This window comes from Monomorium pharaonis, chromosome 2, assembly GCF_013373865.1.
Source record: "Monomorium pharaonis isolate MP-MQ-018 chromosome 2, ASM1337386v2, whole genome shotgun sequence".
NCBI lineage: Eukaryota > Metazoa > Arthropoda > Insecta > Hymenoptera > Formicidae > Monomorium > Monomorium pharaonis.
This window is the reverse complement of record NC_050468.1, coordinates 26,570,141-26,595,451: the sequence shown is the minus strand read 5'-3', so window position 1 is coordinate 26,595,451 and position 25,311 is coordinate 26,570,141. Positions and strand designations below refer to the sequence as shown.

General features: G+C 29.9%; 2 protein-coding genes across 3 annotated transcripts; one reads left to right on the top strand and one right to left on the bottom strand.

The window, feature by feature from the left end:
- The first annotated feature begins 436 nt into the window (after window positions 1-436).
- On the top strand, window positions 437-21,330 carry LOC105837096 (nose resistant to fluoxetine protein 6). 2 transcript variants are annotated; one of them, XM_036283432.1, is made up of 10 exons: window positions 437-1,354; window positions 14,954-15,252; window positions 15,461-15,636; window positions 15,922-16,079; window positions 16,928-17,020; window positions 18,879-19,438; window positions 19,640-19,945; window positions 20,265-20,439; window positions 20,559-20,701; window positions 20,767-21,330. In XM_036283432.1, the coding sequence occupies exons 1-10, from the start codon at window positions 1,063-1,065 to the stop codon at window positions 20,893-20,895; spliced, it is 2,331 nt and encodes a 776-aa protein (XP_036139325.1). In that variant the 5' UTR covers window positions 437-1,062; the 3' UTR covers window positions 20,896-21,330. The 2 variants fall into 2 exon arrangements, with proteins under 2 accessions (XP_036139325.1, XP_036139324.1); XM_036283431.1 differs by having other exon boundaries at window positions 16,895-17,020.
- LOC105837100 (26S proteasome non-ATPase regulatory subunit 5) lies at window positions 20,730-24,087 on the bottom strand. The gene is made up of 2 exons (XM_012681593.3): window positions 23,678-24,087; window positions 20,730-22,758 (listed from the first exon to the last, which is right to left on the bottom strand). Exons 1-2 carry the CDS (start codon window positions 23,878-23,880, stop codon window positions 21,429-21,431), a joined length of 1,533 nt encoding a protein of 510 aa, XP_012537047.1. The 5' UTR covers window positions 23,881-24,087; the 3' UTR covers window positions 20,730-21,428.
- Between the last annotated feature and the right edge of the window lie 1,224 nt (window positions 24,088-25,311).

Here is a 25,311-nt window from a genome sequence, read left to right as displayed (position 1 = left end):
ACATATATATAGAAAGAAAATTTAGGCCCTCTCCTCGACCAGCATTTTAACGATAGATTTAAAATGAATTCCACGTATAACGGAACATCTCGACCGTAGGATTATGAATTTTAATGGTGAATTGTTCAGGAAATCAAAGACATTGATCTTTAACAAAGATTTATACACAAAAGTAGTTTTTAGTTACGCTATTCAATTACTATGCTATTCAATCCAAGAAAAACTCGTAAATTTGATTTAAATTGACTAAGAAAAGTCTCTCTTTCTGATTGTTAACTGACTAGAACGCACGCGAGCACGTGTCGATGAGCTCGCATCGCCTTGCGCGCACCGACCACTCTAAAGGTTTTCGATTTTCACTCCACAGGGAGACTTCGCCCCACCATCATCTTCATTATAATACCGCAAGAACATTTCAGAACCATTGGTCGGACCACGGCCGACCTGTACGATACAGTTGATCCGTGGTCATCTAGCAGGATAGAGGGACACATTTGAAAACGCGCGTAGTCGATCTCTTTATTCTTTCTTTTCCTCCTTTCTTCCTAAGAGCCGGACGTGACAACAACAACAACAACAACGACGCCTCAAAGTTACCATGAGCTTTAAAAAATCGCATTATCAGAATTCTCTGACAAACAACTCGGAAACAAAGATGCAAATATCTATATAGTTTTGTTCAAATTGACACAATTAACGTGACTCAGTCGTTCAACGAGGATTCAGTCGTCCAAATGCTGAAACAAATACGCAAGTTTACGATAAATTAATGACGTTTCTGCAAGCAATGTCACGGGCATCCTGACAGACGATCGCTATTTCATTTACTTAAAGACCCGTCAAGGAATTTTGTGCTTTTTTTTTATCTGTCAGGAAATCAAGAAGATCATCGATTGCCGGAAGAGGAGAAAATTTTCGCTAATTCTGGCAATCTGCTCCAAAGATCCGCCTAAATCGCCTATTATGTGGAACCGATGAATTTCGTTTCAAATTTTTTATAAACACTGTATACATCGTAAATCTTTTTCTGTGAACATTTGTGAAATAAACATACGGAGCATAATGCATCCGCCGCTTGTAACTTTGCTCATATTCTCCGCAATCTATGTATACGCCGAAGAAATACCTACCATTCCGGAAGAAGAATCAGTTCTACGAGTACGAAGCTTACCAATGACAATTAATGTGGTTGAGAAAAACTGGACTAGCCTGTCGGAGATGCTGGATATTTTTAGTGCGCGTAATTTAGTAAAAAATTGGATCGAAGAAAAATATCCCATCGGAGTACAATGTAGCAAAGACATTACAACGTACGTAAATGCTTTGAAAAATGAAGAACTGTGGGCTCTTAAAGGTAAGTCAGTTTTTTCATTTGTTTATTATTATTAGTTTTTTTTAGTTTTATTATTAATTTTCGTTTAAACTGCGATTATTTTTTAATCCCATTTTTTTATTTTTACAAATTAATTGATGCTTTTCCTTCTTGCAAATAAAAAAATTTTTTTTTAATAAATTAAGATTTCTTTAAAAATAAAATAGAGATATATAAACAGTAAATATTATATATATACATATATATGTATATATATATATAATATATATCTAATCAAATGTCCGCCTTTTTAAACTTGCGCGTTGATAAGCGTATAACGCATTAAAAATTAGAAGTAAATTTCTTATTCTTATAAAAAGTTTAGAAAGATATTAATTAAAAAAGTAAAGCAGCTAGCAACAAATTCGTAAATAAAACAGACCATTTTTTTTTTAAGAACTTTTATTCAGAATTTGAAAGAATTATTTAAAAACTTATACATTTATAATAAAATTTTTAATCGATTAATTTAGTGAAGTTTATTTGATATTTATAAAAATAATAATATTGTTCGTTATTAAATTTTTTAAATAAAAAATTTTTAATTAAATATTTTAATTATATCTTAATTATATTCTTTATAATTTTGTAATTTATGAAATTATTAGCTAACGTAAACTATATTTACAAAATTATCACAGTGTTAATATTAATAAATTATCTGAATGTTTAAATGGTAATTATAATTAAATTATATGTATAAACACTGCTTAGCAATGCTACTTTGTATATTAAACTTGTCCGAAGCTTGGTAAAAGAACTGGTACTGCAAAACTACAAGTTTACTTGGAGTTCTAAAGGTTCGAACGTAACGAAGAGGATGACCTTCATCCCTTTTTTTCGACACAAACAAGTTTTCCTTTGTTTGTGAAACAAGTTGCCTGTTATAGAAAATTGTTTGCAATGTGTACTTATCAACTTCATCACAATGTGATACATATTAAAGAAAACAATGTACATACATCGTTGGTAGACCGTTATATTTTGTAGAATTAATGGCTGTAATTTAAATTACAAACTTGTATTTTCTAATTCGACGTTATCAATGCCTTTCATTGCGTTACATAATTGTTATATCTCCTCTTCTGCATCATAGTAGGTATTTAATAACACTTACATTATTGCTTTACATAATCAATTACGTTACGCTAGGCGTAAGATATTTAATTTTTGATCTGATTACATCGCACACTCTCTGTGTCTCGTATCGAACGGTTTTGTAGGTGCCGCGTGTATATGTAACTTCCTATGCATTACAACTTTCTCCCTCATGCAGCTTTCTACGTTACATTGCGCTGTAGATAATCATGCTAAATCATTCGGTGAGATGCGAGTTATTCGAATGATCCCCTTCCAGTTGCATCACGATTGTGGGAACAAAATGCTTGGACGGCATATCTCGAAATTGTCCGCCGTTTATTGTAATGACAGATTTTTCCTTTTTAATTTTGCGGTATCTTAATTTGAGAGCTCTATCGAGGTACTTAATATTAAGTATGACGAGGCTACCAAATTATGGCACGCTTCGTAACTTTCCCCGAGCAAATACCCGATTTCGGGTTTGTTAAGAAGTTTACCGTTAAGATTGAAATCGGTTAAAGTTCGAGAATACACTTGATCTGTTCTCGCGCCGTCCGGCTCACGTACGTCGGAAGAAATGGGACACGCCGACGTCAAAGTCTCGTGTTGAGGAACCAACCAGGAGCATACTCGCTAAACAACGTTCTGCTTTCCGGTTTCCTCCCGTTTGCCTACTTTCGTCGCGAGGTTTCACTTTTAGCGACACAAGAAAGAGCTTATCAAACGTGTCGGCTTCACGTGAAACAGTCGACGCGACTTCATTTAACGAGTCACGCCTTCGGCGCTTCACTTTCTTCGATCAATTGGTATTTTCACACGCTCGTTGAACATTAGATTGTTTTATAAATCATTGTTATTTTTTTACAAACGAAAAATCTTAAAAACATCTTAATTAATATTTACTCAAATACCAGTACATTTTTATCTAGAATATAAAATGCTTAATGATGTGTATTTTTCATAATATAATATTATTTTTTTAAAAACATGTGCTATTGAAAGAATATCTTTTATATTTTTCAATTTTTGAAGTATAATTCTGATTTCATTAAAAAGTTTAAGAAGAAATGTATAGGACTCAATTTCCTTTAAAAATTGACATAAGTGAAATAATAATGAAATGTATAATCTGGTTAAGCATTGCGGAATTTTCTTAAGACGCGAAAGCTGCGATGAGTTGTTACGTACTTTCCCTTTCAAAACGTTATGCCATCTGAAAGTATTGTGGCAAAAATAAAAAGATGCAGATAGTTTGATTAGAAATCACGTATTATTTGATATATAAATATAAATATAAATGTGTGCGTGCGTGCATGCGTGTAAGTGTGTGTGTGTGTGTGTGTGTGTGTGTGTGTGTGTGTGTGTGTGTGTGTGTGTGTGTGTGTGTGTGTGTGTGTGTGTGTGTGTGTGTGTGTGTGTGTGTGTGTGTGTGTGAGAGAGAAAGTATTTATTGGTTATATGTATAATTTTGTATATGTTATGTAATGGTGAAGTAAAAAATTTATAAATACCAAAAGTAAAGTTTAAGTATATTCAAGAATTGCATAATATAAGTATTTAAGTGCAGATATTGTTTATATAAAATAATGTCATAATACTATATCGTAATATTCTTAATTATTAAGAGATATTCAAATGCATGTTAAATATAAATACTTTCTTATTATGAATATTTTAATATCTTAATTTAAAGTTTGTATATTGTATATGTATTAGTGCGGAAGAGAAATTTCACGTCTTCTATATCTAATCATATAAGATATTAAAACTATGTTGCACATATTTTTATTTATTAATTTTTTGCGTACACGTGCGAATTTCTTCACTGACAGGAAGACTTAAGAGAAAATCTGACGTCTGCCGTTCAGGTAAAGGTTCTAAGTGGGTCAGGGTTTACCTTCTCGTGCTTCATTCTTGCGATAACAAAATTCCAACGATTTTCAAAGTAAATTAATAAAAAAATCGGCAATGATTCGCAAAAAAAAAAAACAATAGACAAGCATTTCACAGAACTTGTCCAAACAAAAAACGTAAATCAATAAGTATATTGAACTTCATTAAATGCGTGAATGAATACAAACGGGATCCAAATTTATAGTTAATTCAACATTTTACCCTTATCTTATATATCAGAAGGACAAAGTTCAATATACTCGCGTTCGCTTGCGATCATTCGTCCTTGCCAGCTTAGCTTGAGTCCACCTTGAAGCAACGCTTGTCGACAACCGGAAAGCATTCTCCTTAACTGGCCACTACTTTCACCCTCCGCGAGCCTACAACCTGTATCACCGTTGTGGTATTCGTGAATTTTGCGAACTTCATGCGCGAGGAAAGGTGAAAGGCGTCGCTGTGCCGTACCGAGAAAACATTGTCGGAGGAAAGCATTATCGTTACGATGCCTAGAAGGGCCATTTGTCTCAAACGACGCCGCTCTTTCGACATACAATACGCGTTATTTTCTCGCGCACCATCCGTCTGCATTTGCCCGCGCGCGCTGTTCTGTCTGGAAAATGTCACTTCCTAGTTTCTATCATTACAGATCCAAATCTACTAAAAAAAGATTATTGAGTTATACACATAAAATGGACATTTTTTGCTAAGCAAAAGCGTGGTACAAGTCACATTTTTTATTTATTTGCAGAGATAAAAATGCCATTTTTTTATTTGTAAAAAAAACTTAAGCCAAAGTATTTTGCTCTTTCAAGTGCCTCTATTCTCTATAGTTACTATACAAAAAAATTGTAACATAGCAATACATACTGAATTTTTTGCATTCTGCAAAATATAACATTTTTATAGAGTTATTATGCTACATTTAATAATTTTAATTGTGTACTGCAAATTATTTTAAAAATTGTAAAAATTTCCGTTAAAAATCCTGAACACGTGTGCGTGTGTATTGCACAACGCTAAACAAAATACTCAATTTATTCGTTTATTTGATCGAACAAACTAGCAATTGTAATATGACACAAAGGAGAAATTAACATTTTGGATCTTGATTGCTCCGCGATTTCTCTCGTGCCCTTGAAAAATGACGATCACAAGATTCACTCAAGTTACGTAAACGATCTCTCTAAGTGATTAGATAAACAAAATTATATATGCTAAGTACATATACGTACGTTTTTATAATGGAATCATAAGGACGAAGATACTCCTCGACTAGCATTAGAAAGTGGCGAGCCGAAATTGCAATTATTGAAATTATACTATTTGAAAAAGGGGAAGAATTACATGATGGCAGCGGCGGCGGCGGTCGCTGGGGATGAAATCATGAGCTTTCGCTTTCGCGGAAACACGTTTCTATTACGGACAAGGCGACTTGTTCACCGTAATATCCTGTTTATTTGCACGTATCGTCGCGGTTATGCACAAGTACGGTTATTCACGAGATTTACTATGTGCGATGACTCGCATTCTCTGCGAATATTACGTTTACGTAAAGTGGAGCGTGCTTTAATAACCTAAAATTATATAAAAGGATGATAACATCTGGTCAGTTATATTACGACCAGTATTAATTAAAAGGTATATATAATTAAATTAAAACTTAATTGACATTTTCTTTCGAGAGCTAAAAAAAAAATGAAAATTCCGTTTACCAACAATTACGAGCAATTTTTTTAGACACGCGAATTTGTCTCCGTTATTCTAGTAGATGTATGATTAATGTAATCCTAAAATTATTTTAACTTTATTAGTTATACGAGTACGCAGAAACGATGTACTCCATTTTTATGTTTTTCTGGTTAAAGCTGATTAAGTAATATTTCTGCGTTACAATATTACGTTATATACAGCGAAACATTAATCATAGATCCACAGGCGACAGTGATTGACGATAAAATTAAGCGGAATTAATTACTACCAATCAAACGACACCGATTCGAAAAATGTCGTTAAACAGGATTATCGTCCGCATTTTTCATGTATTTTAACGGCAGTCTTAGATAATTTCACAACAAAAATACGTCCAAATTTGTATTACTTTTATTTAGTAATTATCGGAAAATACGATTGCGCGAAGAAAGAGAAAAAGAGCGGAGCTGGTAAAAATAAAAGGAGAGACAGAGAAATCAGAGAGAGAGAGAGAGAAAGAGAGAGAGAGAGAGAGAGAGAGAGAGACTTACTATTTTCAGCAACTTCTGAAAAACTTATTTAATTAGAGGGTAGGCAGATATGGTGAAATAGATGGGCTGCGTGTTGATAATTATGCTTTACGAAGAAATTAAGTCGACACGTAACTATAGGTGTCGATTAAAATGGATAATACTATTATGATGTTAAGTCACTTTACCATAGCGTAATAGGTATTTGCTGCGTAAGAGGTACAAAATAAATGATAAAATATGCAAGCCTTTACTTTGCTTACATTAGTAACATAAAAGTTTGTGGAATAACATTCTTAATGTATGAACTCATCAAAATTTTTGTGCTGTCTGCACAAGTTCTTTGATGTAAAAGAAAATTTTCTTGGTATCCTAATTTTTCAAAAAAATTAATTCTATGCGTTTGAGATCGAGTTGCCCAATTGACACAAACAAGAGTCTATCATTGCAATTGATTGTTTCGCTAGCGATCAATTGTAGGTTCACCATATGAAATGTATGTACTAATCTATTGTTGCAATAGAGTAATCACAAATGACAGCTAAGGCGTTGCATTAGAAACGGATCGCGTTTCACTTTCATATATAGAGGTTATTACATTTCTGCATATGTCAGAAAAAAGAAAGTTATCGCATCTCTTCAGCGCGTACGTTTCACAATCCATACTCGTCAATCATCGAATGTCAACGATGGTTGGCTAATCGAATATTCTGGGGTTCGTTTGTGTATCACACATCTTTGACGAAAAATGCAAAAATAAGGGAATTTTTATTCTAAATAATAGAATATTTACAATCTCAATGATCTCTACTTTGTAATTAAGCTCACTTTTATTAAGATGATTTAAGGAAATAAACGGGCAATTGAAAGTTGGCGCTGTAATAAGTGCGCAATTCAAAGTAATTTGAGGAATAAATCTGTTTCTTATTTTGATACATTTAAATTTTAATGAAACTTTATACTTATTTAATGGTTGATCATATATGCAAAATCGATCATACTTGGTTAAACGCTGATCTTTATGTCTTTGCATCATCATATTTTAGCCTACGATTTCACCAACATTCCTATCAAAAATTAACGTGTTCGAATAAAAACAACTGATATCATCTTGCAGAAAGAAAACATTAACATAAACTGTTAAACTAAAATTAACATAAACTGTTTTCTAAAATATAGTCCATAAGCGTCGCAATATTCTGTATAATATTCTGTATATATAGGTTGAAAATTTTATTTGGAAGTCCATCTGACAATCTGTTAGAAAGTAACACAAATATTGCGTAAAAAATTAAAACAAAATAATCGCTTTGAAACAAATTTTAGAATATATTTTTTCAGTAAAAATAAAATTTATAATATGTTGCGTAACAAATTTTACGCACAAACATAATAAAAATAATTATAAATTTGTCTAACAAGAATAAACATGATATTTAAGAGCAAAAAATATATGGAAGGATCAAGAAAATTTTAAATTCGTCAAAAGAAACAGAAATTTTTATTCAAGATTATAAATTCCAGATATGTGTAACGATCTTTTTGAATTCCGATCAGACAGATTGGACACTTTCACCAGAACGTTGCGTGAAACAAAGACATCATATGTGGGTTTTCTTTTCAAATAATCAAGGACGCCTATTTGGCATCCTTAGTGCAAACTACGTCAATATAAAAATATAATCCAATGTCAAACGTATATTAATATTGCCAATGTCGATTAGATATTACAACATTAGCATATCAATCAGGTATGGAAATGCGTTTCTCTTTCCAAATCACTTTCTCCGTTATATATAGTTGTATATATGCATGACATGTATACACACACACACACACACACATACGCGCGCACGCAAGTTTTGCTTTTAATGTTTGCAGTAACTAAAAAACGCATATATATACATTTGTATTTATGTTAAAATAATCTCGATCTTTGTTAAAATTTGTGTTGAATTTTTCATATATCTAAGTGTTAATTAACTTAATGTGATTTTTATTTTATGTTAAATTAATATTTCTCAATCTTATATAAAATAACTCAATTTCTAGATAAATAAATAACATTTAAAAAAATGTAATTTTAAGATGTAAATTTTAAAATAAATAAATAAAACATACAGAAAATGAGTAAAATGTATTATACACCATATTATAAATTTTACAAAAAAACATGTTTTCACAATTTGTTTCAAAGTGATGTAGATGTGTTAATTTTTTACGCAATATTTGCGGTCCTTTTTAACGTATGCATCTCATGTTAAATTTATACAAAATTTGAGTAGCCCGTTTGGGACATGCAGTGTATATTAAATTTAGCACAATGGTTTTTTAACTGAATAAAAGCAAAAAAAGCTAAATATATTTTTATATAACTAAAAATATATTTAATAATTAAAATGTTAAATTAAGTCAATCAAGATTTACTTCGACCAAAAAAATGCATTGCTTATTTTTTATGTTATGCACATATAAGTCTAATACATACATAAGCTATTAAACTGTAATAATTGTAAAGTTTAAACAAATGTATACAATAGAACACTATGTATTCCTCAAGATGTTTGGTTTGCGATTACATCACTCAACTTAATAATTCTAGAGACATCATCGTTTGGATTGAATTCTTATACCCGAAATAATTTCTATTGCAACATTCGCACAAACGTTAACTGTACGCGATCTTATGTCACGACCAAGCACGACTTTGATTTCTCATTACGCAATTATCTATTAATAGTATCGATTGTGACATATTGCAGAAATATGGAATGTTGAAGACGATAAATTGAGCATGAAATGAGAATTCTGACTCTTAAAATATTTTCTAAAATTGTACTTTTATATATTATATATATATATATATATGTATATATAGGAGAAAATACGTACGCCAAAGTGCAATGTCATTATCTTCGCACGTTCACTTTCTTTTACAGCTTTCGATACTCGAGCATTAGTATGTATGTAGCGTTTATTGATTGGGTCATTTTCATTCTTTTTATGAAATTTGCAAATCTAGTAATAAGTTCGAATAATTAATAAATACCTGAAACTTTCAGATATAATTAACTGTCCGTAATTTTTTTTTTATTACTTTTAGACTGCAACTATGGATCTGTTGCACCAAATGCCATTTTCTTTATTTTAAAGTAAAAAAAATCTAAAATAATTCACAAAATATCTGTCAAGATTATAATTAACAATGCCATAGTAATTTTGTACAAAATTGTTCGTTAAATTTTATTTTTATTAAATATTTTAATAAATTCTGAATATGAGTAAAGAAGAAAATAGTCTTTTTTTGTAATATATAACTTTTTTTAATACAAACAATTCTTTTAAAGATTTTTATTTCAAAGTTTAATGTTAAAAAGATAGTGTTAATCAATATAATCAATATAAGAAAATTAAATTATTTGGGAGACACAAAATAACAATTTTTTAACATGGATTGATAAAAAAAGGTTAACAATCAGAATTAAAATATAAAATAATATACAAACTTGTGAATATATTTAATATTCAACAAAATTTTATAACGGATATATAAAAGTTTGTTTATATTTTAAATTAAAAAAAAAGAAATAATTTGTCAAAATCTTTTATAAGGAGATATTATTCTGATCACAAATAACATTTTTCATAAATAATTAGCAACATTATTACTTCCAGAAAAACCGATTTGGCCTGCTCAACAATAGTCTGATAATCTGATGTTTGACAATGACTTTATGACGACAAATTCTCTTCATTATCTACACTTTTTTGAGAAAACAAAAACATGCAAATTTATCGCTTTTAAAGTTACAAATAAATATTATTTTAACTTGGACATTTCAAATCCATAATTATAATTATGGATTTTGGAAACGAAGGGTTAATCTTGGAACGCTATTCTGAATGAATTTTTACTAAAACGCTATAAATTCAAGTTTAGTGTATGTTTCGTTATTACATTTCTTTTTAAATAACATAAAATAATGCTAATATAATTCTTCTACATTAAATTTTTTTTAATAATCTTTGCTATCTACAGAAAAAAAATTAAAAAATTTTTAAATATAAAAAAATTATGTCGGTATAAATTCTTAATCAAGTTAGTATTAATGTAAGAAAAATATTAATATAAGTAGCATATTCTAGAGTTAAAATATTATATAATCATCTAAAAATTATTTTTGTATTCGGGAATGTAATTGTTCAGAATTTAAAACAGTTAATCAAAATATTATTGTAAAGCACATGCAATGTGCTAAAATGTAATAAATAAAAATACATATATATTAAGTATTTAATATATTAAGCTTATATTTAATATATAAATTAATAAAAAAAGATTATTTAATAAAATTATTTCAAAAATAGTCTTGTAGTATATATATATATATATACATACATATACATATATTTTTTTTTTGCATTAAAATTTTACTAAATATTGACAAAATATATAAATACATTCTATTGTAAAATTATATTGTGAGATATTTTAAATATTTTGAAGTATAAATTTCGTAATATTAAATTTAGAATTAATTTACAATTTAATTATTTTTCAGTTGTGGTTGCATGCCTGTGGCTGCAGTAGTCGACGTTATCGATGTTTTTCATTCCGCATATTTTTCAATATTTTGTTTCGTCTTCCATCCCTTGCTTTTGACTTAGTAAAATTTTATGAGCAGCAGTATGACACAGCTCAAGTAATTGGTTTTTTCAAATTTTATTGGATTACGCAAAATATTTTCAATCAAATTTACATCTAAAATTAATTTTAAAATTGGACAAATTTACTCTTTTTCCGAAATTGTAAATAATTGTTTTTTGCGTGATATTTTATACATTTTGTTTTACAAATCGTTTTGACAATTGAAAAATAAATTAGACATTTTGCACATTATTTGCTGTAGATAAATAAAATGTAAAATAGTATTACAATGGTTTACCTCAAGACTCATTGAAATAAATGCAGCATCATACATTTATCTTGACGGAAATAAATTGAACTGTAAGGTAAGCGGGAACTTGACTTTAGAATATTTTGCAATAAAACTGAGTCATGGCACAAAATTTATTGTTATGCTAATGACAACATAAATCTGGATTGTGTCACATTCATTAAACAATGATTGTAAATAACTGATAAGTGAAATCGAAGTTGAAATCGAAGATTGAAAGGAAATATGAAATCTCCCCAATTTTTCCTCTTTTATTTTTACTATTTCTTTTATATTTTCGTAACAATTCAAAATGTTTGTATAATTATATATAGTTTTGAAATATTAAAAATAAATATTATTTAACTAATTTTTATTAGTATAAATATAAAATCAAAATTAAATTTATTTGTAAAGTTATAAAATAGAAATATTTAAATAAGTTGATAATATTTTCCTCAGCTTAATTTTACATTTTTATAAATTTGTGTAATTTCCGTTCTAATTAACAAAATTAATCTTTTTCTTCTAAAGTGAAAATTGAAGCTTTATATTAAGTATTTTATATAAAAATCTATTAACAGTACTTTGTAAAAAGATACAATATATCCAATTTTTGTATAAGTTTCGTCATGTTTAAAAAGGATAATTTTATAAATCATACTTATCAGGGAAAAATACAATTAACAAACTATATTAGAAGAGTTAAATTAAAAATAATTTCTTAGATGTTTTTTATACTATTATTCTTGTTTTATCATCAAACTTAAAAAAAATTATTTTACTATTGGTGATTAAAATTATTTTGTGTAATCCAATAAAATTCGAAAAAATCACCGGAGCTATACATCATATTGTTGCTCATAAAATTTTATTGAACCGAAAGCAAGGGATGAGATATGAGACGAAATATTGAAAGTTATCCGGAACAAGTCTCATGAATGTTTACAAAAAACACCGATGACGTCGACTACAGCTGCAGCCACAGGCATGCAGCCGCAATGACGTAACGGGATCACGATCAAGCTAAGACCTATGTAACACAGTCGTAAATCCACCGTCGTACTGATGATTAGATAATATCTTTTACTTCCTGAATAGAAAGTATATGTTTCGTTGGAGCCACTTCGAAATCGAACGTAAGACTCCCGCTGTCTCTGCGCCTTCCCAATGACGACCGTCATTGCGTTACGTTGTTCACGATAACAAGGATACTTTATTGCATCACTCGCAAAAAAAGCTCGCATGCTCGCGGGCGAGCGCGTATGTGGCGGTTACGCAGCCTGGTTATTTAATCAAATAGAAATTACGCATCGTGTTCCCGGCATTTAAGCAAATATTACTAATTTCATATTAGATAATAACCAATGATGTCAGCTAATTTATGAACGCTATTACATACCGTAACATTTCGCGGTTTATTTAGGGTAAGTTAATATATTTTTTAATCAAATTAAGGTAAAGTAAATAGTTTATCAAATTAATTTAGCTACTGTAAAAGTTCTATAGATAAAAAATTAATTTAGTTAAAAAAAATAAGATTAATTAAAGTTTAATTAAAAATTAAATTAAATTAAATTAAGAGTTAATTTTGAAAAATATTACTTGTATTAAATCAGAAAATTTAAAAATCAGATTACTCTAAATAATAAAACAAGTCATCAAACAAATTATTATTTTATTTGTAAATTTAGTTTATGTAAAATAACAAAAAATATTGTTCTTTACATAAAAACATATTCTTATCTCTTATATTTTTTTACATGTATATCTTTTACAACTTTTAACTTAAGAAAAAGACAATAAGTTAAAGTTCATGTGCTTTTTAACTTTGAAATAACTAATCAAAGTTAAAATTAACTAAGTTAAGTTAAACATTATAACTTTTCAACTTTATTATTTAACTTTCAATTTTTTAACTAATTTTTATCCAACTTTGTAAAAAAATAACGAACATTTCTGGTTCTCTACATAATACATCACAGACTTCATCGCAGGCTTTATGTAGTCAAATTTAAGACGAAATTTACGAATTTATTTCGGGAAAAAGAATAATGGCTACAGTTTTCTTTCGGTTTACACGTTTTTTACTAGAAAAGTGTTACTAGAAGAAATTTCATAAAAAATACCATCTGGTATACCTTACTTTGTTTTCTAATAATATTTCTTAAATGAAAGCTAAAACTAGAATTTAAAAAACAAATGTAAGCTAGAAAGTATTTTCTATGAAGTGGTATATAGCAGTTTCTATAATACTTGTTCTTTTTAACTGCACTGCTGTAGTAGTGCAATAAGTTAAAGTAAGACAAATGTATATTTTCTCATTCTAACTTATTACAGTGCAGCAGTGAAAAAGAACAGATCAACTGTTTTCTATTTTATAATAATGTTTTCAAAACATGTAATAAAAAGTGAACATCTAAGAAATTAAGCAAATACAATGTGGTAGTTGCAGCGCCAAAAACATACCAATCTTTAAAAATTTAAGTTGCAATATATTTTATTGCAAGTTTTAGCTCCTTCTTTGAATCGTCTTCAGCATAGTTTATCATGGAAACAATATAAACTGCGGTTTGTTGCTAACCTTGAGGCGGAAAACTCTTTTATAGAACAGCCTTTACAAAAGAATCTTGATATGCGAGCTGTGTCAAGCGGATATAGTAGACATAATTTCCACTGTAAATAGATTAAAACTTGTAAACAACGAATATCATTCTCGTATAATGAAATATAACAACGAAAGATTATAATTCTTTTAATTACTGATCTTGAATTGTTTTCTTTTTATTAAAATTATCTTAATTTTATTATCTATATGTTTTAATCTATTTAATTTTATTTACAGTGGAAACCATATCCACTATATCTGTACTTAACAGCTCGCATATAATATACCGAGACTCACATTATATATATATATATAAAATACTCAAAAAAATATATAATACTTAAAGCAAATCGAATCAAAATTGCCGTTGTTGATTTTAATACATTTAATCTTTTTAAGAAGAACTTTTCAATGAATTTTGGATTTTAATTAATATTTTATTCAATATAGAACTTAAATTTGTAATAAACAAAATTCTCGCTTGCAATCTAATAACAAGTTTGCCATTTGAAAGATGTACAGTTACAAAAATTGTATTAAATTTAATATATATATATATTGCGTGTCCCAAACAGTTTCATTGAAATTTCGTATTAATTTAACATAAGAGTTAAATATATTAGAATAAATAAAAATCATAAATATTATGTAAAAAATTAACACACAAATTTTAACAAGAACCAGTTTTAATATAAATATAAAATGTTCTCCACTGGCTCTCCGCACTATATATTTAAATAAAGAATAAGTTTATTTGAATTTAAATATTTCTGAACTTATTTTTTTATTTAAAATTATAAAATGTATGTAACATTCCTTAATTATGATTTTTTTCTTGTTTCAGTTGATGATGCATCCGGTAGATTCACAAATGGATTTTTCTGGGGTAATTCTTATTTTACGGGATCAGCCACTGAATGTGAATATATCGGAAAAAATCCATCATATACATATTTTAAAAACGTACAAGATTCCAAAGTTAGTATGTTTGAGGAAGTTCGTGAATTTAATACAGAACCACGAAAAAGAATCAATACAGGTCTTAGCGGAGCTGATTCTTGGATGGAAACAAATACCGTTGAAATACCTTTTCAGTTAGGATTTTATATGCTAAAACTTTCTATAAATATATCTTATACACCAGTAAGTATCATTGATATGCTACAAATTTATGTGTATAATTGTGAATAAAAACAAATTTCTATGTTAATTGATTCTCTCTTTATTTTTTATTTCACACACACACACACACACAAATATGAAAAAGATCTTGCATTTTTAAAAAGAATTGTTCAGATTGAACATTATTGTATGAAAATTTTTAATATAAAAAATAAATATTGTTTTTTAGACAAGACTGATTCACCTAGGTGTTTGCTTGCCATTCTCGTGTACTGCCTCTGATGTTGCTGTTATCGGAAAATTAGCTGCTGGCGAATTTGCAACCAAACATTTAACAATTGAAAAAGTTAGAGACCAACACAAATCATATGATATGTACACAGATCCGGTTTTCTGGATTCTATTGTAAGTTTACATATATACACTCAAAAACATAAAAAGAATAAATCACTCGAAAAATAACCCTTATTAGAGTGGAAAATTCACTCTATTAAAATAAATTTTAACTCTTAAAAAATTATTTCAAAAATTGTAGTAGTAATATTTCCGCTCTAAGAAATTTAGAGAGTAAATATTTATTATTTTTATTAACGTTATTGTGTATTCGATGACAAGAACTAATATCTTTTGATTACCAATTAAATATGCGCGAGTCAGTAGAGGCAAAAATCAGAATTTAATATGTTTCAGCGGTGTTAGCGTGGTGGTCCTGATACTGTTGATCATCGGCACTGGATACGATTATCATCTTACGAAAAAGTTAGCACGCAAGAAAAATGTAATCTATGATTTGGAGAAGCATGGAAAACTTGATCATCTTACTAATGGAGATCCAAAGGTTATAAATGGTAAAAAAGTCAATGTTCATAAATTGTTCGATCATTTATCAATCTACATACTCCTTCGAGACAAAATAATATCAATATATTAAAAGTAATAAAAATGTCTTGTGTGTTCTTTATGAAGAAATTTAAAGTATTTATGTTTTTATAAACCTTTTAATCAAATATATTTTTATATATTTCTTAGTAAATTTAAATTAAATTTAAAATTAATATTCTTATCTTTATCTTTCTTTTTAGTGAATACCTTTTTAATAAAAATTTGTTTAAATACCGTTATTTATTCTCGGTTTTATTCTCTATTAAACATAAAATCTTTATAACTTATCTTATAAATTTCAATTTAAAGTTTGCTAAAGAAGCATTTAAAATTGAATAAAGAATACAATTGCATTAATATATTTTCATAGAACTTAATTTATTTGAAAATCATTCAATTAGAAATTAATAGTTTAAAACTTTTATTTTAAAAAATATCAATTTCGAAAAAATAAGAATTATATAGATAGACAAATATATGAAGAATCTAAACATAATGTGAATTACAGAAATAAGAATTACACAAGAACCTTGTCTGATTTTCAATATAATAACTGTTTTTTACAATGAAATTGACTGTTAATTCATCATGTATTGATATTAACTCGTACCGTATAATTCTGAAAACATGATAATTTTAGAAAGCAATTAACATAATTATGGGTATCTCATGCGATAAAAATACAGACTAATATAAAAGCACGATTACCACTTACAGACCATCAAGACAAGACAAAGACGATATTAAAAGTAGTCATACAATTTATTATTATATTCCGTAGATGTTCAAGGTAAGGTCTACCTTCCTGTTCCAGTGGCAGATTCTAGTAGCAACGGTACGCAGTCGGTTAATAATAACAACAGTGAGAATGATTTGCAATCGTCTACCAAAGAAGAACAAAATCTTAGTACGTTAACTTTTTTTTCTTATTCATTAAGTATCCTCAAAATAAAAACAAATATCATTCTCATAAAAAAACAAATTACAATCTAGTTTACAAATAAATATTTAACATTTAAATATTTTGTATAAAAAAATAAGCAGAATTAAATTTTCATTTATATTTAACATATTGACTTAATTTAATATACGATTACTTTAAAATTACTAAAAAACAAATTATTTATAACATTTATATTCTAACGGCCGGTTTTGCCATCTCCGGTTATCTTAACCGACCGATTATTCCATCTGAATTGACCAATCGTATTTGTTAATTTTGCTTAATCACAAATTCCAATGGAATAATCAGTCAGTTAAGGTAATCGGAGATGGTGAAATCGGCCCTAAATATTATTTTTCTAAATTAATTTTTCCTTGTTGTAAAACTTAAACGATTATAACAATCTTTTGTAAAAATAAACGAAATTAATAAGATTATTTCTCTTCTGCGAAATTTAGATAAGAATTTATACAAGATGTTCGATAACAAATAGAAGAAAATTTAAGGGATGATTCTAAATGACAAAATAAGACAAAAATTAAAGACAAAAATAGTGATTCAGGCTTCGTTTTTTAAATTAATTGGTGTAAATAAGCTAGTAGGAATCAGCGCCATAACTATTCAGTAGTTATACAACTATTGTTAAATTTATTATTAAATTAATTATGCACTTATTTTATTAATGCAATTACGTTAAATAAATGTATTTGTCTAGAGAATCAATTCTTAAATTTTCTCATTTCTCACCTCAATATCTTATATATAACAAAATAAATCTTTATTTGTTCTCTTTAATTAACAACTTTGGAGTTAGTGCCACTTTTTGAATTTCGAAAAAATTAATTAAAGTTTTGGTTGTCTTCGCAAGAATTCTCAGTCAGTTTAAAAAAAAATTCAGTTGTTTAAGAGGATGCTAAACTGCCCATCAAATTTGATCCAGATCGATAGTGTAGAGTCATTCGTTTATCCTTGTTTATAAAATTTGTTTCAAAATACAAATTATGTAGCTTATACGTACAAATAAAAGGTATCCCTCACTTCAGAATAGATTGAAGAATAAGACTATATTCGTCAAATTACGATTAAAAGCTGTAAAAAAGTTTTTTGTATGATCAAATTTTCAAAAATCTGTAGTGAAAACGTTTAGATAAATAAAATTTGATCACACAAATAACTTTTTTTATGGCTTCTAATCGTAATTTGACGAATATAGTCTTATTCCTCAATCTATTCTGAACTGAGGTATGCCATTTGTACGTATAAGCTACATAATGTTTGTATTTTAAACCAAATATTTTTATGAACAAAAATAAACCAACGACTCTACGTTATCGACCTCAATCAAGTTTGACGGGCAGTTTAGCATCCTCTTAACGCAATTTAAAAAAATAAGAGATTAATTTCACGCCGCTTCCCTCCACTTATCAAAAAAACAAAGTTTTTCTTGTAAATTCTGAAAGATTTCGACGAGTTCTAGAGTTCACTACAGAGTTCAAAAAAAGTTCAATTAATTCCAAAAATTAAAGTAGAACAAAAAATTTCAAAGTTCTGCTAATTTTTGAGTATCTAGGATTTTAACACAAGTTTTTCCCCGCACGAGTTTCATCGACAAAATTACAGCCCCCTCATTTTTCGAATGATGTTTATATCACTTTAAATGACTGAACTCTTTCTATAATTGACTAAAAACTTTCAAACTTTTGCGGGGCAACCGGAATTCCAATTTTTCCGAAATTTAAAAAAGTGAGGCTAAATTTAGTCTTTAATTAGTATATTCATTGCGATACGAATAAGCTTTTGAATATTTCATTATTTTTTGCAGGTATCTTCGAAGAACTTCTTCTTTCTTTTTCCGTTTCCGCTAATATGAAGATTATTTGCGACCGTAATGTAGGCAGAGACACAATTAGCACCGTGCACGGGCTTAGAGCAATTTCGATGGCCTGGGTCATTCTCGGTCATACGTGCATTATCGTTTTTAAATACTCGGACAATATGGAATATCGCAAAGTAGTGGAAAAGCGATTTCTCTTTCAGACCATCACAAATGGAGCTTTCAGCGTTGATACATTTTTCTTTATGGGTGGTTTGCTCGTTAGCTTCCTATATTTCAGAACTAATGCGAAGGGAGATCTGAAGAGGCTCACGCAGGGTACACGAGGCTTTGCTGCAGGCACCTTAAAATTCATCGGGCTCCTTTTGTACCGATTTTGTAGGCTCACCACGCCGTACATGTTCGTGCTGGGTGTAGTGGAGATTTCGATGAAATATTTCTACACAAATTCTGTTTTTGAGCCTCCTACGGCTGATCATTATAACTGTCCCAATTATTGGTGGAGAAATTTGCTCTATATCAATACTTGGTTTCCTGTCGAGCAAATGGTACGTTTCATTTTATTTATTTTTTATTTTTTATAATAGAATCTATAATTTTTTAAATATTTTAGACCTTGGTTCCATAATAATTCTTTTTTCGAACTATAAATAAAATATATAACACGATATCTTATAAAAATAATTATAAAGTACATATTTAACTATTTTCAACGAACAAAGATGTAATTTTATATTGTGATATTCCAGTGTATGCTTTGGAGTTGGTATTTAGCGGACGATACGCAGTTTTACATTGTGGGGGGAGTAATTTTAATATTGGCTACGAATCACTTCAAAATCGCAGCTTTCGCATTAGTCAGTCTACTAATAAGCTCATGGGCAACTACCGGTTATATCGCTCTAGTTAATAATCACATGCCAAGCTTGGACGATCCGTTGGCTCTCTTCGATAAGATCTACGACAAGCCATGGACAAGATTGGGTCCTTATCTGATCGGCATGACCGTCGGCTACTTTCTCTTCAAGACTGATTGTAAAGTGAAAATGTCTAAGGTACGATCTAATTGCAAAAGAGAAAGAAACTGCAATAAACACGTCTAAAAAAATTAACGTTTAAAAGATTGACACGTATCTTTATGACATTTACGTTACCTGAATATTTTTTTTCCATGCAAAAAAATAGAAATTTAGTTTCTATTACTTAGGCGTAGTTCCACAACTCCGTTTAACGACAATTCAATTAACATTGTCCAATAAAAGACTTTATTTTATATAAAATAAATTCATCTATTGGACTCGATTAGTTAAACTCCGGTTAAATTAAGTTGTGGAACTGAGCCTTAGGAAAAATTTTAAACGTTATTATTTCTAGACTACCGTCGTCGTGGGATGGCTCTTGTCTTCCGCGTGTCTCTTAAGTTTGCTCTATGGTCTATACGAAACAGAACTTGCACCTGTTACTGCAGCTGCATATTCATCTTTGAGTCATAGCGCGTGGGCGCTAGGTCTAGCATGGATCGTAATAGCGTGTAGTACTGGCTACGGTGGTGAGAAATAAATACATACATCTTTGGTCAAAAGTATTAGACACCAAATATTAGATTAACTATAATAAATATTAGATCAATTGGATCACATCGAGATATTAAGTCGATATTTTTTTCAGGATATGTAAATAAGATTCTATCGTGGCCGCTCTTGTATCCGTTCAGTAGAGTGACTTATTGCTCTTATCTAGTTCATCCGCTTGTGATTCGTCTAACAGCAATGAATCTAGACTCTCCATTTCATCTAGGAAAGGATGTAATGGTAAGTCGGGCCAAAAAGAAAACTTTAATTAATGACGAGTAGTCATAAAACATTTTATTTTTCAGATGATAACTTTTCTGGGGCAGCTGATGTTGTCATATGCGTTGTCCTTTGTAGTATCAATTGCCTTTGAAGCACCGGTGGTCAGTATGCTAAAGATTGTCTCACCGAAGAAACGGAAACGTATACAATAGAAATTAAAGTATATTTAACGCACGTCATACACCCGTATAATTGTTTATACGATATTATTTACACATTATGTATAAATTTCATAATCTACGAAGAACAATAATAAATCGCGAACACATTATTCCATATACGCATACGTATTTTAATATCATGTATTTGATTTCTTTCAAATATGTAACAATGTAGACTTCTTTGTGTATCGCTAGGTGTAAAATAAATTATTTCCCTCTTTGTATATATAAATTCTAATATCGATAATGTTAAAAAAGTTTTATTAATAAAAAGAATTGCTCCAAAAAGAAGACTAAATATATACAATAACGTCGACTTATTTGTACTAAATGCAAAAACAATGAACAAAGTTTATTCTTTTGTAATAATCAATATCTTTTTTGATTGTAATCAACATCTTTTCTTTTGTTGAATAAAATACAAAATATTTTATTTTCCTTTTCTTACTTAAGTTGCTCATCATGCATAATTTTTAACATTAATAATAAATGTTACCGTCTGAAAAATGTGATCCTCCTTTTCCTTACAAAGCACCTTCTATCGCGACTTCTGTGTTAACGTCGATGAAATACGGACCCTCATTAACAAACTGCTTGAATTTCTGCATAGTGTCCGCGTCAAATATATCTCGCTCCGCCTGAGATAAACATTTAACGACTTCGTACTTTGCGTCCTTACACTCTTTAAACGATTCGATATTTCTATCTAATAGGAACTCCACTAAACCGGGACACGTGGATATGTATTCTTGCCCCCATACTTGAGAACTGATAACAACCAATACTTCTAAACCGGCTTGTCTGATGTCGGCAAATGGTTGTTTGCATATCGCCACGATCATATCTAATGGATCGTCGCACAGCGAGTCAAACCACAGCTTCATTAAGGATAAAATCCTATTGTCTTGTTCCACCTTCTTGACCTCGAGAATAAGGGCGAGACTGTTCAAGCCGCGAATTCTCAAAGCAGTGGGCATTCTCTGTATTATCTCGGCAATTTTTTTAAGAACGCTTGGCATCGCATCTCCCAAAGCTTGTAATGCATACTTGCCTTCGATGCTCGCAGCTACAAATCCCAGAGTGTCCAACGCGGGACCAAGAATGTTCTGATCTCCGCTGTCTATCACGTCAAAAAGCGCAGAAATTATCACAGGATATCTGGAGAATAATTCATTGGGCCAGTGGCGTGCAACGTTACCAAAGAACTTCATCAGTCCAGGGATCAAAAGATTCGACAAGGGATTCTCATTAATCTGCGCTATTTTTTGAACTAATTTGCTCAACACCTCTTGCTGCTCCAGATAGCTTAGACCCTCCTCAAACATGGCTAATTGAGTCAGTATCTCCAGAGCATTCAACTGAAGCAGTATATCTTCATTCTCCAATATATTGATCAAACTGTTCAGAAAGCCTGATTGAGCCGATACTTCCAGAGCCTCCTGTGAAATCTTGGCTATGTCCACAATTACTTCGTAAACACGAAAGCCAATAGTATCATTCTGTAGCAGCCTGGCAAATGTTCTCAGGAGCTCGCCCTTGTACAGAATATGCAAACCATTTGGATTCTCTCCGATTTTCTTTACTATGCTCATCGCGCATTCAGCGACATTTAAGTCATTGTCGCCAATTCTGTTTATAATTGAAATCAAAAGAGTGGTGTCTGCGAGCAACTGAAATATTTTTTGCGGATGCAAAGCTGTGCGCAAAAATTCATGTAGCACAAGCAATCTTACGCTGGCATTTGGATTAGTTATTAAAGCAGACACTTCAACTATATATCTCTGATAAATTTCTCCTGGCTCTAGCATGTTGAACAGGATGGTTAGAATGTCACATATCTGTTCTACAACCTCTCTGTAAAAAAAATAAAAGTAGAATTCCTTTTGTTCTTAGTAGAAAATTTCGAAAGTATTATATAACACAATTAAAAGATAAGTTAAAATTAATAAAATTAAAAAAAATAATTATGTATAAGTAATTAGGTAAGTTGATATTTTTATATAAATTTAGTTAAACTTAATAGCTTATAAAATTTAATTATGTTAAAAGTTGCATATTATATAAACAAACAACTAACTTTAAAAGTTAAAATAAAATTTTATTAAAATAAAAGTTAATTTTAAAAAGCATTATTTATTTTAAATTATAATTTTTAAAAAATTCAATAATTAAATAATTAAATATAAATCATTAAATAAATTTAATATTTTATTTATAATTTAAGTTTGTAAAAAATTTTTTTTATATAGATACTTTTTTGTTTACATAAGGAAATTACTAAATATTTTTTGTTTACATAAGGAAATTTTTAACTCAGAAAAAAGTTAAATTTAATAATAATATTGTTTACAGATCATACAGAATCAAGAAGTTTTTGGAATTGTCTGATATTTTATTATAAACAGATGAAATAAAATAAATTAAATCCTATATGAAATAATAATTTCAACATTATTTAACATATACAAAATAATAGTTTCAACTTTGCAGATTTTAACTATTAATAATAATTATTAATACTGACAATAACATTCTACATTCGGAAATAAATTATTAAAGGCTTACACGACTATAGGTAATCGTTTTTGGCGATCGTTTGGTACATGTACCAAACTGTACCAGAATCAATAAGATAAAAGTTTACTTATATCTTATTAGTTTTAGTACAGTTTGGTACGCTTTGATACATGTACCAAACAATCGCCAAAATCGCCTTATAATTCACTCATCATCGTCAATAAAAATAGTAGAAATTTTTCACTTGTCATCGTACCTGTCGTTTGAGGTTAACTGCGAGTAAAATGGTCCGTAATCAATGCTACGGGCGACCTGTTCGGCATCCCGGTTGTTCAATACACTGAATTTTATCTTAATATCCGTGAGAATGTCCTTTTTGTCCTCAACATTGTTTAATTCGCATAAACGTAAAATCTTTGCTTGATACCACTCCGTCATGGTCGACTCATTCGGACTCATCCAGACTCAACTGACAGCTTATCGCTGAATCACTAAACTATCACTGAACTCGTATCGTGTTAAATGACGTTAATAAAGCAGACTTATTTAGGTCAAAGAAACATGTTTGAGAAAAAGTGGCGTTTACGCTTTTTCTTTACTAAATTAACAAACGCATCGGCTAAATCGCCAAATTGTCGCTGTTTCAACATTATGGGTTTGTTCGAGTCGCATGCTCCAACATACTCCTATTTGCCAACTGATTAAGGGCCGGTTTACAATAAGTCGTTAGTCATTGGTCGTAAGAAATCTAAAAAATCACAGTTGATCTTAGAGAACAATAATCGAACATAATTGGTTAAATTTTTTACGACCAACGACCAACGACTCATTGTAGACTCTGGGCTCAATGCAATTGGCCAATGAGCGCGCTAGGACGAATAATGCCCAGTCTACAATGAGTCGTTGGTCGTTGGTCGTAAGAAATTTAACCAATCACAGTTGATCTTAGAGAAGAATAACCGAACATAATTGGTTAAATTTCTTACGACCAACGACCAACGACTCATTGTAGACTGGGCATAAAAGTATGACTATGCGACTTGGGCTGCGTTCCGTTTCAACGCATGATGCGCATAATGCATTGTTCATCCTTGTTTAACGTTTGACAAACAACAAGGATGAACGATGCATCATGCGTATTATGCGTGAAACGGAACGCACCCTTGAACAAATCTTAAGATGCCTTTTCACGCTGACGCTTGACGCTCATTTTCAGCGTCAAAAGACATCACATGACTAAAAATGACAAATGGGTATCTTTACATTTCAAAACGTCCTTTCCGAGGAAAATTTTACTCGATGTAATATAGGATACGTTACGTGTACTATATATTTTGAGTAAAATTTTCCTCGGAAAGGACGTTTTGGAATGTAGCCCAGATACACTAGGGCAGTGATCATGTAACTTTTTTCTTAGGGCAAAAACGTGAAAAGTGAAAAATTTCATGTAACTCTAATCTCTTTCTATTGGTGTCAAATAGAAAGAGACAGTAACTTGAAACTTGAAACTTTTCACGTTTCCGCCCTAGGGGAAAATTACATGATCGATACCCAGAATGTCATTCTATCTTTGTTCAACTTTCCGTAAGTAACAAAGATGGAATGACATTCTGATGTATCTGGCTGCATCCGTTGCGAATTTAAGAACGCATCCCTTCAGGGTGCGTTCGGGGAGACGCTATTAGCGCTACCAGCACTAGAAAAGTAGATATTCTCACGTCCGCTATTTTTCTTCAAACTAGCAAGTAACTAGCATAATGTTTTATATATATAATACATCGCAATAACCTTTAGGCCCGGTTCCACAACTCACGGTTAAATTAACTGGCCGATTATTCCATTGGAATTGACCAATCGTATTTGTCGTTAAGCAAAATTAACAAATACGAT

Coding starts and splice junctions, on each gene's coding strand:
- LOC105837096 (XM_036283431.1), top strand. CDS start 1,063: ATGCATCCGCCGCTTGTAACTTTGCTCATATTCTCCGCAATCTATGTA. Junction 17,021..18,878: donor CAAAGAAGAACAAAATCTTA/GTACGTTAACTT, acceptor TATTTTTTGCAG/GTATCTTCGAAGAACTTCTT. Junction 19,946..20,264: donor GTAAAGTGAAAATGTCTAAG/GTACGATCTAAT, acceptor TATTATTTCTAG/ACTACCGTCGTCGTGGGATG.
- LOC105837100 (XM_012681593.3), bottom strand. CDS start 23,880: ATGAGTCCGAATGAGTCGACCATGACGGAGTGGTATCAAGCAAAGATT. Junction 22,759..23,677: donor CAGTTAACCTCAAACGACAG/GTACGATGACAA, acceptor TTTTTTTTACAG/AGAGGTTGTAGAACAGATAT.